A 14,409-nucleotide genomic window follows, 5' to 3' on the forward strand; every position below is an offset into this window, starting at 1 on the left:
AGATAAGGAATGAGAGAACAAATTTGGTTTAATAAGTAATTTTGAAGTTTTAATAAAATTAACATTGGAAATTATAGCAATACAAGTACTGCAGAGAGATGCTTTTTAGAGACAGGGTTCTTTGTTTTGTTTTTTGAAACTACAAATCTTATCTAGTTTTCATTCCACTTCCTTTTAAAAAAAAGTTTTTTTTCAGTTTTATTGAGGTAGAATTGACAAATAATCATTGCATATATTTAAGGTATATAACAGAGGGTTCTTTTACATATGGTCTATCACAATCTTTTTCCAGAGTACGAAGAATTGCATATTGTGCACTAGCTTTTGATAGCCTGTTAGAAAGCCTTCATAAGTCTTAATTAATTTCCATTTATTTCTGTATAAACATTTATCAATCCTTTTTGATAATATTTTGAACAGAGCTAAAACTAGAGTCTGAAAGTTGGAAAAGTTTGAAAGAGCATGCTTTCTCGTTTTTTTTCCTCTATTACTTTTTCAAATTCCTTCCCTTTACACATGAAAAAATAAAATCAGTGTTAAATACACGCTCCTTTATCATGGTAAATATAACCTGTTTAAATCCAGTTTAATTTAATCAGGTAATTATCACTTTCATAAATATAAGAATTCCAAAACTAAATTTCTAGGGTATAAAAAATGATTTTTCATAGATAACTATAAAATCAAAATTATAATAAGGAATTTGTAATTTCCATTTATAAATGAAGAAACTGAGGCACAAAGCTAGAAAGCAGAACAGAGATTCAAATACATATAAGATATGAGATGCCTAGGATATAAAACTGTAAATTAAAATAAAATTCCCTTATGTACAATCACAAATTTCAGTGTTGAAAACAGGATGGAGATATATATATATATAATATATATATATAATATAGCTTCCCAAATATTTCAGTTACTATGAGGGAGGAAAAAAGGAGAAAAAGTAGTACAGAGAAGAGAAGTGTAATTTTTGAAAAATATAATTCTATAATCTTTGAAAATTGAGGAAAACACCGAATCAGAAGAAAACACAGAAAAATGAAAAATGTAAATTTAAGTGAGTGGATGATTATTTTTTTCTTTAAAAATTTTCTTGGGCATTAAAATATATTTTTTAAAAGATTTATTTATTTATTTTGGAGAAAGTGCATGCATGCATGCATGTAGCCAGCTGGGAGAGGGGCAGGAGAGGGAGAGAGAGACTCTCAAGCAGACTTCACTGAGCACGGAGCCAGATGCAGGGCTCAATCTCACGATCATGACCTGAGCCAAAATCGAGTCAGATGCCCAACCCACCGAGCCACACAGGCACTCCAGGCATTAAGATATTTTTATGACATAAAAATGTCAAAAGATTTATGATTCAATTAAAATATACATTTGGTAGCTATATTTTTAACAACCAGGGACGGTATATATTGTAAGTTTTGTTACCTGTTAACTGTTCTTATAAATTGTAGAAATCAATAAGTACTAATTTTGCTATTCTGTTATCATTCATAAATAATGATTAACACAGATTTTAAAAATTCTGTTTATTCAGAATATAGTTTAAAAAAATTTACATCACTCACTTGATTGGCTAGTTGTAATTGTTCTCGTAGATTCCTAACTGTTTCATCATCTGTATATATATCATTTCCCACATCTGTGCCAAAGGGAAAGGACTCCAGTTGCTTTTCAACAGCATCTTTTAATTCGCTGTGCAACCTTCAGAAAAAAGAGTTAACACAGTAATAATATAAATTCATTTTACCAACAATAATCACTGTTTCAAGGTAAACTAAATAAACATTGGAGCACCAAAAACATTCTTTAAAAAAAATTCCTTACATAAAACTAATTTTTAAGTAGACTTCAAAAATTAAATTGTTAATCACCATTAAATACTGTGCTATGAAAATAAAAATCTAACAATTTCAAATGCATTAAATTTGTCATAATTAATTCAACCATAAATCAGTTTGTCCTAAGGAGATTTTAGTTATTCAACAAGGTAAAATTCAGATATTACACCCTATTAATTTATGAAACAGGCCATTCAGGAAAAAAATATAACAGTGGTTTCATCTAGGCAATTAAAAGGAAATGGGATATAAAATATTATAGAATTATTTTCTTCATTGTGTTTCACAAAATTCAGGTAACATCTTTTTTTTTTTAAGATTTTATTTATTTGAGAGAGAGAATGAGAGACAGAGAGCACGAGAGGGAAGAGGGTCAGAGGGAGAAGCAGACTCCCCGCTGAGCAGGGAGCCCGATGTGGGACTCGATCCCGGGACTCCAGGATCATGACCTGAGCCGAAGGCAGTCGCTCAACCAACTGAGCCACCCAGGCGCCCTTAAACTCAGGTAACATCTTACTTAATCCAGTTAATAAACAGAGTTGAATAAAATTGCTGGTTATGAAAGCAAGATGATTAGAGGCTTTAATTTTCAGCACATTTTACATAAGCTTGACCATAACTCTGAAAGCCTTAAATTCAAAATTAATCTTAACATTAAATTACAGATATTTTGTATTTTAAAACAGCTACCAAAAGAAAGCTTTAGAAAGTACATCTGAAAAGACTAACTATTTTACTTTAAAATGATACAAACCTAAAAGGAAAAAAATATAGTATCAGAAAGACCTGAAAACCTTTAATGTATAAATTATTAGCAGAAAATGTTATTTATAATAAACACATCTCAAGGTAGTTGAAGATAGTTGAAGGTAGTTGAAGTTCAAGAACCTGCATCTATATATTTAAAATAAAGAGAATTACCTACTGTATTTAAAATCTCCTTTGAAACTAGAAAAATTCAATTTCAATTTTTAGAATATATTTATTGAAAACAAAGTTCATCTAACACATGAAATTCACAGGTAATTAACCTTAGAAACAACAAAAAAATTAATTACTCCCTAAGGAAAGGACAGAGGTTGCTAATTATTCCCTAGTTAAAAATTTTTATCAATAACACAGATGTTCATACTTTAAAACATTTCTAGTATTTTTATTTTTTTGTTTTTATTAAGTTTTTAATTTTAATTCCAATATAGTTAACATACAGTGTTATATTAGTTTCAGGCATATAATACAGCAATTCAACAATTCTATACTTCACCCAGTTCTCATCACAAATGCACTCCTTAATCCCCATCACCTATTTCACCCATCCCCCCCAACCACCTCCCCTCTGGTAACCATCAGTTTGTTCTCTAGCTAAGGGTCTGTTTCTTGGTTTGTCTCCCTTTTCTTCCCCCACTTTGTTCATTTGTTTTGTTTCTTAAATCCCACACATGAGTGAAATCGTATGGTATCTGTATTTCTCTGACTTATTTCACTTAGCATTATACTCTAACTCCATCCAAGTCATTGCAAATGGCAAGAGTTCATTCTTTTTTATGGCTGAATAATATTCCATTGAATGTATGTATACAAACACACACACAAACTTTTTTTTTTTTTTAAAGATTTTATTTATTTATTCATGAGAGACAGAGAGAGAGAGAGGCAGAGGGAGAAGCAGGCTCCCAAGGAGCAGGGAGCCCAATGCAGGACTCGATCCCAGGACCCTGGGATCATGACCTGAGCCAAAGGCAGATGCTTAACCATCTGAGCCACCCAGGCGCCCCACACAAACTTCTTTATCCATTCATCTATTGATGGATGCTTGGGCTCCTTCCATAATTTGGCTATTGTAAATAATGTTACAATAAAGACAGGGTTGCATATATCTTTTCAAATTAGTGTTTCTGTATTCTATGGGTAAATACCCAGTAGTCTGATTACTGGATTGTAGGGTAGTTTTATTTTTACTTTTTTGAGGAACTTCCATACTGTTTTCTACAGTGGCTACACCACTGTAGCCACTGTAGTTTTGTGGTTTTGATTTGATTTCCCCGATGAGGAGTGATGTTGAGCCTCTTTTCAGATGTTGGGCATCTGTGTCTTCTTTGGAGAAATATCTGTTCATGTCTTCTGCCCATTTTAAATTAGACTATTTTTTTGGTGTTGAGTTATATAAATTCTTTATATATTTTGAATACTGTTTAGCAGGTATGTCATTTGCAAATATCTTCTTCCATTCTGTAAGTTGCCTTTTAGTTTTGTTGACTGTTTCCTTTGCTATGCACAAGCTATTTATTTTGATGTAGTCCCAGTGTTTTATTTTTTGCTTTTGTTTCCCTTGCCTCAGGAGACCTATCTAAAAAAAAAAAAATGTTGCTATAGCTGATGTGAGAGACATTTCTGCCTATGCTCTCTTCTAGGATTTTTATGGTTTAAGGTCTCAGTTAGGTCTTTCATCCATTTTGGATTTATTTTTGTGCCTGGTGTAAGAAAATGGTCCAGTTTCATTCTTTGGCATGTAGCTGTCCAGTTTCCCCATATCATTTGTTGAAGAGACTTTTTCCCATTGCATATATTTTTTTTAAAGATTTTATTTATTTGACAGAAAGAGACACAGTGAGAAAGGGAACACAAGCAGGGGGAGTGGGAGGGAGAAGCAGGCTTCCGGCGGAGCAGGGAGCCCGATGTGGGGCTCGATCCCAGGACCCTGGGATCATGACCTGAGCCGAAGGTGGACGCTTAACGACTGAGCCACCTAGGCGCCCCTCCTATTGCATATTCTTACCTTTTTTTGTAGAAGATTAACTGACCATATAATAATGGGTTTAAGTATTTCTGGTATTTGAAGAAATATTTACTTTATAACATAAAATATAATAAGAGTTTTAAAAAAAAACATGCCAAATCCCAGAGAAAAACCATTATTAATGGTGTGATATATTTTCTAGCAGAATTTTTGCTCTCCGTTGAAAACAGACAGATATACCATACTGTTAATATTTTATAACCTGCCTTTTAAACTGTATTACTGAAACATATGCATTCTTCCAGATTATAAAATATTTTCCTATAAATACTTTAATGATGACATAATATTCCGTCATTTCCATTATACAGTATTTTCATCATAAGTCAACTCAGGTAAACCCCTAGAGTCATTTTAAATAAAATGAAAAAAAATAGTAAAATTAATATTCACTTAGTATACTAAAAACATTAGAAACATTGAGAATTAAAATGTTTTATTTCTTTGTAAAAAAAACTCATCCCTTATAATCAACAGTACAGTTAGAAACAAGACAGTTACTAGTATTTTTGCAAAAATTTTTAAGGTCACAGAAAAATCATAATTTTCATCCATTGATTATTAAGATCACTTTCCACAGTTTCAGCTTGCATGGTCATTTTTAAAGTCCTGCACTATCATACATAGCAAGAACTGCCTATGTATAGCTTATTTTTGTTTTAGTATCTTAAGTACTTAGGGACCGGGTGTCCAATCTTGCAGTTTGCAATGCCTGCTGACTCTTGCCCAATGTGTCCAGATTCCCCAGGTGTTTTATAATTTTGGGTTAGTTTACTGTCCTTTTTCTAACCTCTTTTGCAAATTCTTAGAGATCACTGATTTTTAGACTTTCTTTTCTAATATATGCAGTTAAGACTTTGGATTTCCCTCTAAGAATGGCCTTAGTGGCAACCTATAAGCTTTACTGATTTATGTTCATTATCAACCAGTTAAAAGTATGCTCTAATTTTTCACTGTTAATCCTTTGACCTATAAATAAGTTGCTTAACTAAAGAACAGTTGGGGATTTTCTAGTTACCTTTAAAAAAACTGATTTCTAGTATAATTTTCACTGTCATCAAAGAACATAAGCAGAGTAATTCTGAGACCTTAAAAATCCCTGAGTTACTTTTTTGAACTGGTTAATTGTGGAAATATTGTATGTGTACTTAGGACGTATGTATTCTGAAGGTAGTAGCATTTAATACGTGTCCCTTACAGATTTGTTAACTGCATTGTTCAAATATTACATACTCTTTTTTTTTTTTTTTCAAATTACTGAGAGCAATCTGTTTATATTTCCTACTATCACAGTTTTTCTCTGGGCTTTGGGGTGCCTTTTTAAAAATTCTTGTTATAGGGGGGTGCCTGCGTGGCTCAGTCGGTCGGGCGTCTGCCTTTGGCTCAGATCATGATCCCGGGGTCCTGGAATCGAGCCCCGCATCGGGCTCCCTGCTTGGCGGGAAGCCTCCTTCTCCCTCTCCCTCCCCACCTGTGCTCTCTCTCACTATCTCTGTCACTGTCTCTGTCTCTCTAAGAAATAAATAAAATCTTAAAAAAAAAAAAATTCTTGTTATAGGGACACCTGGGTGGCTCAGTCTCAGTTAAGCATCTGCCTTTGGCTCAGGTCATGATCCCAGGGTCCTGGAATCGATTCCCGCACTGGGCTCCTTGTTTGTCAGGAACTCTGCTTCTCCTTCTGCCTGCTTCTCCCTCTGCTTGTGCTCGAGCTCTCTGTCTGACAAATAAATAAAATCTTTTTAAAAAATTCTTGTTATATTTATGTATTAGTCATATTTCTCTTATTAAACATTTTCTGTCAGGAAAAGTAAATATTTAAAAAATAGTATAACATATTTAAAAATAACCTTTTGTTATTGATACTTTTAAGTACTTTTAAAAAATTTAATTAGTCTGTCTTGCCACTCAGTGCTATAATTGAATTTTTTGATTCAAGAAGAACAGAAAAATTGAAAATTTTCCATTCTGAGCCTTTGTTATTGAGTGCTCACAAATTTAAAACTGTCACATCTTTTGGGAAAATTGAATCTTTTATCATTATGAAATATCCCTTTTTATCTCTAATAATCTGTTCTGCGTTAAAGTCTACTGTGTCTGATATTACCAGCTTTCTTTCGGTTAGCACTTGCATGGTGTTATCTATTTTCCATCCTTTTATCTGCATCCATTCTATATTACATTTTAGGAATTTCTCTGATAAGTATATACCATAACTGGTTTCTTTTTTTACTCTCCTCTGATACATCACTTTTAATTGTAGCATGTAATACACTGAAATTTAATATAATTACTGATATATTTGGGTTTATATCTACTACTTAGTATTTGTTTCTATATGCCCTGCCTATTATGATTTTCTTTACTTTCATGCTTTCTTTTATTTTTTTTTAACGTGTTCATTTTAGGTGACTCTTTTTAAAAAATAAGACTTAATTTTTGAGTAGTTTTAGGTCCACAGCAAAGAGTGCAGAAAGTAGAGAAATTCCCCAGTATACCCCTTGGCCCTCCTCAGCATGACCTCCCCCACCAGAGTGGTACATTCTGTCACAACTGATAAACCTACATTGACACAATTACCCAAAGTTTATAGTTTACATTAGGATTCACTCTTGTGTTATACATCCTACATCCTACGATGACATGTATCCACTACTAGTGTCTTACAGAATAGTTTCACTGTCCTAAAAATCCTATGTGCTCTGCCTTTTCATCTTCTCTACTCCCGTACCCTCCCCCCAGCCCCTGGCAACCACTGATCATTTTACTGTCTCCATAGTTTTGTTTTGTTTTGTTTTTTTAAAGATTCTTTATTTGAGAGAGGGAGTGCGTGTGTCTGCAAGCATGGTCAGGAGAGGGGCAGAATGAGAGGGAGAGACAGTCTTAAGCAGACTGTGGGGCTTGATCTCATGACCCCGAGATCATGACCTGAGCCGAAATCAAGAGCTGGACGCCCAACCAACTGCACCACCCAGGTGCCCCTTGTCTCCATAGTTTTGCCTTTTCCAGATGTCACATAGTTTGGAATCATACAATCTGTAACCTTTTCAGATTGGCTTCTTTCACTTAGTAATATCTATTTAGGGCTCCTCCATATCTTCTCCTGGCTTGATAGTTCATTTCTTCTTATTGCTGAATAATATTCCATAGTTTGGATGTACCACAGTTTATTTAACCATTCACCTATTGAAGGAAATCTTGGTTATTTCCAAGTTTTGGCAATTGTGAATAAAGCTGCTATAAACATTCATGTGTAGGTTTTTGTGTAGACATAAGTCTTATGTAGACATAAGACATACCTAATTTACCTTTAGGTAAATATCAAGGAGTATGATTGCTGGATTGTTATGGTAAGAATAAGCTTCATTTTTTAAGAAACCACCAAACTGTCTTCCTGGGTGACTGTACATTTTGCTTTCCCACAAGCAATGAGTGAGAGTTCCTGTTGTTCTATAGGTTTTTATTATTCTGTTTTTCTACTCTATTAGTTTGGCAGTTATACGATTCTTTACTTTTAGTGTCTACCCTAGAGATTGTAACATGCATACAGAATTAGCAAAATTCTAAATTATATTAGTATTCTATTTCTTTTGGGTAATGCTGGAAGCTGAGAATGTTTTAACTCTATTTAACTCTATTTACCCTTTCCCCAAATTTATGATTTTGTATTGTATTGTATTTTTTTAAATTTTTTATTGTTATGTTAATCACCATACATTACATCATTAGTTTTTGATATAGTGTTCCATGATTCATTGTTTGTGCATAACACCCAGTGCTCCATGCAGAATGTGCCCTCTTTAATACCCATCACCAGGCTAACCCATCCCTCCACCCCCCTCGCCTCTAGAACCCTCAGTTTGTTTTTCAGAGTCCATCATCTCTCATGGTTCGTCTCCCCCTCCGACTTACTCCCCTTCATTCTTCCCCTCCTGCTACCTTCTTTTTTTTTTCTTAACATATATTGCATTATTTGTTTCAGAAGTACAGATCTGTGATTCAACAGTCTTGCACAATTCACAGTGCTCACCATAGTACACACCCTCCCCAATGTCTATCACCCAGCCACCCCATCCCTCCCACCCCCCACCACTCCAGCAACCCTCAGTTTGTTTCCTAATGCATTGTATTGTATTTTAACTCTCTACAGATATTTTAGAAACATGATTATTGTTTCAAAATAGTTGAGCTTCATTAGACTTTCTCCCATAGTTACCCTTTCCTTTCTTTTTGTAGAATATCCTTCTAAGATTTTAATTTTGCTAATGGTAATTTTCTCAATTTCTTTTCATCTGAAAATGTACTTATGTGACTTCTAGAAAAAAGTTTCACTAGATACATAATTTTAAGTTAATAGTTTTTCTTTCAGCTTTGAAGATAGTCCACTGTCTCCTGATTTCCATCATTTCTGTTGAGAAGTTCATTTATGTCTTACTGCTGTTTCTTTGAAGATAATTTTTCTGCTTTGAACATTTTTAAAAATTGTCTTTGATTTTGTATCTGATCTTATAATAATGTATGTATAGTTTTTGTACTATCCTGCTTATGATACATGGTGTTTCTTTAATTTGTGGATCAACTGTCTCTCTGCCCTCTCGTTCTGGGATGTAAATTATATGAATTTTAGCTCCTTTCACTATTTCCCTTATGTCTCTTACATTATTTCCTGCATTTTTTTTAAACTTCTTGTCTCTCTGATCTTCCTTCTGAATATTTTCTTCAGACTTGGATTGCATTCCATTAATTCTTTCTTCAGTTATATCTTATTTCATCCCTGTATTTTTTTTCAGTTTCAGAATTTCGGTTTGGTCTTTTTTTAGTGTTTCCTATTCTCTTATCAACATTCTCAAAATTGTCTTTTTTCATTGAACATATTAAGCAGAGTTATTTTAAAGACCAATCCTGTGGATTTTCTTCTATTGCCTATTATTTCTTATCATTTTAAAAAAACTCTGTCTTAAAAATATGAGCCAGGTATTACATGTAAAAATATTTGGAGATATTCTGAGGCCTAGCAATAATGTTATCTTCCTCTAAAATGATCTTCCTTTTTTTTTCCAGGTGGCTAGGTGCATTATCAATCTCTGATTACCTTATATCAACATTGGAGATTCAGATAATTCCAAGCTCTGTTTTAGATCTTTTTCGGACTAGTATATTTTGGAGGTCACTCTTACTTCTATGGTATCCCAACCCAATGCCTGGGAAGTTCCTAAGCCACTCACCCTCAAATCTGATGGGCCCTGACTTTCAAATTTAATCTCTTTGGCCCTGTGAATTTGTTTCAAGCTCCGTTTTTCAACCTCTCTTCACCTCCTCCAGGGTAGGGAGATGCACCTAGGGGAGGGCAGCTCAAAGGCAGGCTCATATCCCTGGATTTCATTATTTTCCTGGTCTTACCCTATAATTCTCCACTGAGTCCAATTCACTTAAATAGATCTGATTGTTGTCAAATTTTTGTTCCAATTTTCTAGTTTTTGTCTAGAATTTCTAGTTTTTCTCAGAAGGAGTGTGATTACCTAGTCTTGATATCACTGTAAACAAAACACCCTAGTTCACCGATTTTCAATTGATTAAAAATGTTCTAAGTACTAGTTTGGCTACATCTCACTAGTTTGATATGTTGCTTATTCTAAGTTTTTAATTTTAGTTTTCAATTCATTTTCATCTCAGGAGTTAGTTGAGAATGTAGTTAAAAAATTATTTGTGCCTGTTTTTTGTTATTTTTTTTTAAGATTTTATTTATTTGAGAGACTGCATAAGCATGCATGGGTGGGGGGAGGCTGAGGAGGAGAGGGAGAGGGAGAAGAAGCAAACTCCTCACTGAGCAGGGAGCCTGCAGCAGGGCTCAATCCCAGGACCCAAAACCATTGCCTGAGCCTAAGGCAGACACTTAACTGACTGAGCAGCCCAGGCACCGCTGTTTTTTGTTATTTCTAATTTTACTGTAGGCATGACTTATATTGTTTTAAATTCATATGTGCGTATATGGTGGGCAAGGTTTGCAGTCCATGTCTATGTTTATAAATGTTTCACAGGCCTCTAAAAACAACAGTGTATTCTTGTTGGTTGGTATGAGTGCATATGAACAGAAAAATACACACTCAAACTTGTTAATTGTTCTTCCTATCCTCTATATCCTTATGCTTATTTTTATCTTATATATTTATTTTTGCCCCTTTCTTTGAAACATATTTATAATATATAACATAATAATATATTTATAAATACTGATTAAATGAATTTTATCTAGTTCTCCAAAGATATTGACAGTATAATTGAGAAAATAAAGCCATTTAATTACTGCAAAGATTTAAGGGATTAATCTTTTTCAAAGCACTGTTTTTTATGTATTGTTAATAAATCTTGAAGATTAGACATCAATAATTTAATCATGTTCAACAAATATCTGAAGCAGTATTACACACAAGATAGTAAGACTTCTGGTTCTAGTCGTACTTATTGAAATATATAATAATTAAGTCAAAATGTAAGAGCCTTAGGGCCGCTTGGGTGGCTTAGTCGGTTAAGCGTCTGCCTTCGGCTCAGGTCATAATCCCAGGGTCCTGGGATGGAGCCCCGCACTGGGCTCCCTGCTCGGCAGAGAGCCTGCTTCTCCCTCTGCCTCTTCTGCTCCCTCTCTGCTGCTCCCCCTGTCTTTCTGTCAAATAAATAAAATCTTTTCAAAAAAATCTACGAGCCTTGGGAAAATAAAAAGAAGAAAGTTCCATCATTTTGGATGGCTTGATAAGAGAAATCATATAAAGCTTTGTGGAGATAGACAGTGTTATCATTATTATTTTTTATAAGATTTTTATTTATTTATTTATTTGTCAGAGAGAGAGAAAGAGCACAAGCAGGGGGAGCGGCAGGCAGAGGGAGAAGCAGGCTCCCTGCCGAGCAAGGAGCCTGATGGGGGACTCAATCCCAGGACCCTGGGATTATGACTGACCTGAGCTGAAGGCAGACGTTTAACCAATTGAGCCACCCAGGCGCCCCTATCCTTATTATTAATAACTAGATTTCATTTTTTTCTGCTGTCACCATTGATTAGTTGATCTCTATTTTCTAGTGCAGTTTCTAGAAAAAGTCAGTCTTGGTTTAGCTAACTGCAAAACTGATCTGCTAAGAGAACTGATATACAGGCCACAGTTAGGAAGCTAGATAATCAGGAGGAAGCAACTATACTAACTGCTGGTTCCAAGAGCACACCTTTTCATCCGAGACCCTGGGATTAGGATATTACTGTCAGAGAGCTACTGCCTGCAGGACACCCTGCCTTAGCTTCAAGAGAAGTGGCTGCCCAGAATTATCAGCTCTAGAGCTACACTACACTTGTTAGATTCTCAGCCACGAAAATAGACCCTCAGATACTGCTTCTCCTCCTACTAATCTCCTAATTTAGGTCTCTTACAAGTACGTATCATTAGCAGAAACTAATCCATATCTGGAGCTAGTTTTCCAGTGTCTGTAATACAGGAAGGCCTACTAAAAAGAAGTTGGAACAGTCAATCTACATCACAGCCGCATGAACCTGTTATTATGATTGCACGATTTAATTAAATATGACCCAAGGTGGTACAATTAAAGTATAAAAGAGTTTTTTTTCCATGAAACCTAAACTGAAAATGAAAGGCTCAATAAAGAGTCGTTAAATAACTACCGTTGAATTAGAGGTAAGTAAAATAATTACAAAAAGTCAGAAAAATTATAAAATCACAGAAGATCAAAAGGAGATCAAAAGCATCTCTAAGTTTTTACTCTTCAAAGAAATTGAAACTGGAAATCATAAAGAGTGAATTATATGGTTTTTGCACAAAAGATAAAGCACTATTCAATGATGTTAGGGATAGAGTGGTAAGTAAGAATAGACAAGGGCCTTGCTCGCAAGAAGGATACATTCTAGTAGATAAGACAAAAAAAATAAGCAAATAGGCAAATAATTTCAAGTAGTAACAGGTGCCATAAATAAAATAAAACTGTATTATAGAAAAAAAAAAAAGAAAGGGGAAGACGGTGGAAACAGCTAGGTAATGTGGTCAGGGAATGCTTTCCTGATGAAAGATCTGAACAAAGGGAAGACACTCCTGTGTGGGTCTGGAGAAGAGTATTCTAGGCAGAAGAGTTAGGTAAGGTCTTCAGGGGGACACTGGTTTGCCAGGTTTAGGGAAGCCAAATAAGAAGGCTGGCATGACTAGAGACTAGTAATCAAAGGGAAAATACAAAATGGCTCTTACGGAGGCAACAAATGATGTCTTCCATAGATTGCATAATAATATAACAAACAATTAGAGTGTACGTATATACACATAAAGAAAAATAAACTCAATTATAAACAGAGACATAGAGAAATCAGGGTAGCTCTGGCTTTATACGAGATTTGAAATGGAAACTTAAAACTTTATAAAACTTAGGATTTTGGCAGACTTTTGGGGACAGTCTTCCTCACAGCACCTCAAGTAGCACAAGAACAGCAGTGTTTACCATAGACAATATATCAATGAATGAATGTGGCTGTGAGTCAATAAATTTTTATTTACAAAAGGTAGCAGGCCAAATTTGGTCCACAGGCTGTAGTTTATGAATCTCTGACAGATGCAATTAAGTTTCTCTATCAGTTAGTACTTTTGGCTGTAAGTAACAAAATGCCTAACAAAAAATAAGGACAGTCATTTTTTTAAAAAGATTTATTTATTTGAGAGCGAGCCAGAGAGAGTACACACACTACTGGAAGAAGGGGCAGAGGGAAAGAGGGACAAGGAGACTCCCCACTGAGCAGGGAGTCCAACAAGTGGCTTGATATCAGGATTCTGATATCATTACCTGGGCCAAAATCAAGAGACAGACACTTAACCGAGCCACCCAGGCACTGCAAGGACGTTTGGTCATTTTTGTCTGTTTTATCACTGATGTATTCACTTGAATAGTGCCTGGTACTTATAAGCACTCAATGAATACTTATAAATGAATGACTGAATATTTTATTACTTCATCTAATATTAAATTGAGAGGGTAAGTGGTTCCAGATTTGTTTCAGCAGTTCAATAATATAATAAGGACCAAAGGTTTTCTCATCTTTCCCTTCTTTCAATCTTGATATCTACCCCCACGGATGCTAAATGGCTATACCAACTTCACATATCACTTTCTAAAATAACAAGAAGCTGGAAAGAGGTAAAGCTTTCTTCTTGCCAGCCTCTTTTTTTTTTTTTTTTTTTTTTTTAAATCAGAGAGAAAACTCTACCAGAAACTCTACAACAGACTTTCTCTTATACTTCACTGGCTAAAAGTAGGGTCCCGTGTTCATTCCTAGACCAATCCCTGGCAAAAAGAAATTCCAACTAGTTTGAATAAAAGACTTATCACTTAAAACTGTGAAAGCACCTGATCTCCCCCGAGCACAGTGACACTGGAACAAAATCAGAGCTGAATGAAAGAATTAAAAATGGCTCTTATGGAGGCAACAAATGATGTCTTCCATAGCCTGAATAATCATATAACAAACAATAAAGATTAGTATTTAGTGCCAGAAAGTGTTGTACATATAATCCTGCATTTCATTATCTTATGCAATTTACTTCCTCTGATAAGTTTTGAGGAGAAAAGATGGTATTACAGAAAAAATTTAGTACAAGACACTATATTCTCAATATGAACTAGATTTCAAGGAACAGACTTAAAAATGGGAGGAAGGAAAGTATTTTTTCACCTCCTCCTTAGCCTGATTTAAAATGACTTCATTATTTCCTATCCGTGGTCAAT

General features: G+C 34.6%; 1 protein-coding gene across 11 annotated transcripts in view; it reads right to left on the reverse strand.

Annotated features, from left to right (window-relative positions):
- SCLT1 (sodium channel and clathrin linker 1) overlaps positions 1–14,409 on the reverse strand; it is a 183,836-nt gene that overhangs the window by 133,327 nt on the left and 36,100 nt on the right. For all 11 annotated transcript variants that reach the window (XR_003208832.2, XR_003208834.2, XM_073892263.1 and 8 more), the window contains one exon: positions 1,581–1,716. Coding sequence is in view for 9 of the 11 variants with exons in the window: in XM_073892263.1 (XP_073748364.1) it covers positions 1,581–1,716 (136 nt within the window). In the remaining 2 variants the exon portion in view is untranslated. The remainder of the gene's footprint in view (positions 1–1,580; positions 1,717–14,409) is intronic.

The sequence above is a fragment of the Callorhinus ursinus genome, unplaced genomic scaffold (assembly GCF_003265705.2).
Source record: "Callorhinus ursinus isolate GAN/ISIS: 27379988/994484 unplaced genomic scaffold, GSC_fseal_2.0 scaffold4, whole genome shotgun sequence".
NCBI lineage: Eukaryota > Metazoa > Chordata > Mammalia > Carnivora > Otariidae > Callorhinus > Callorhinus ursinus.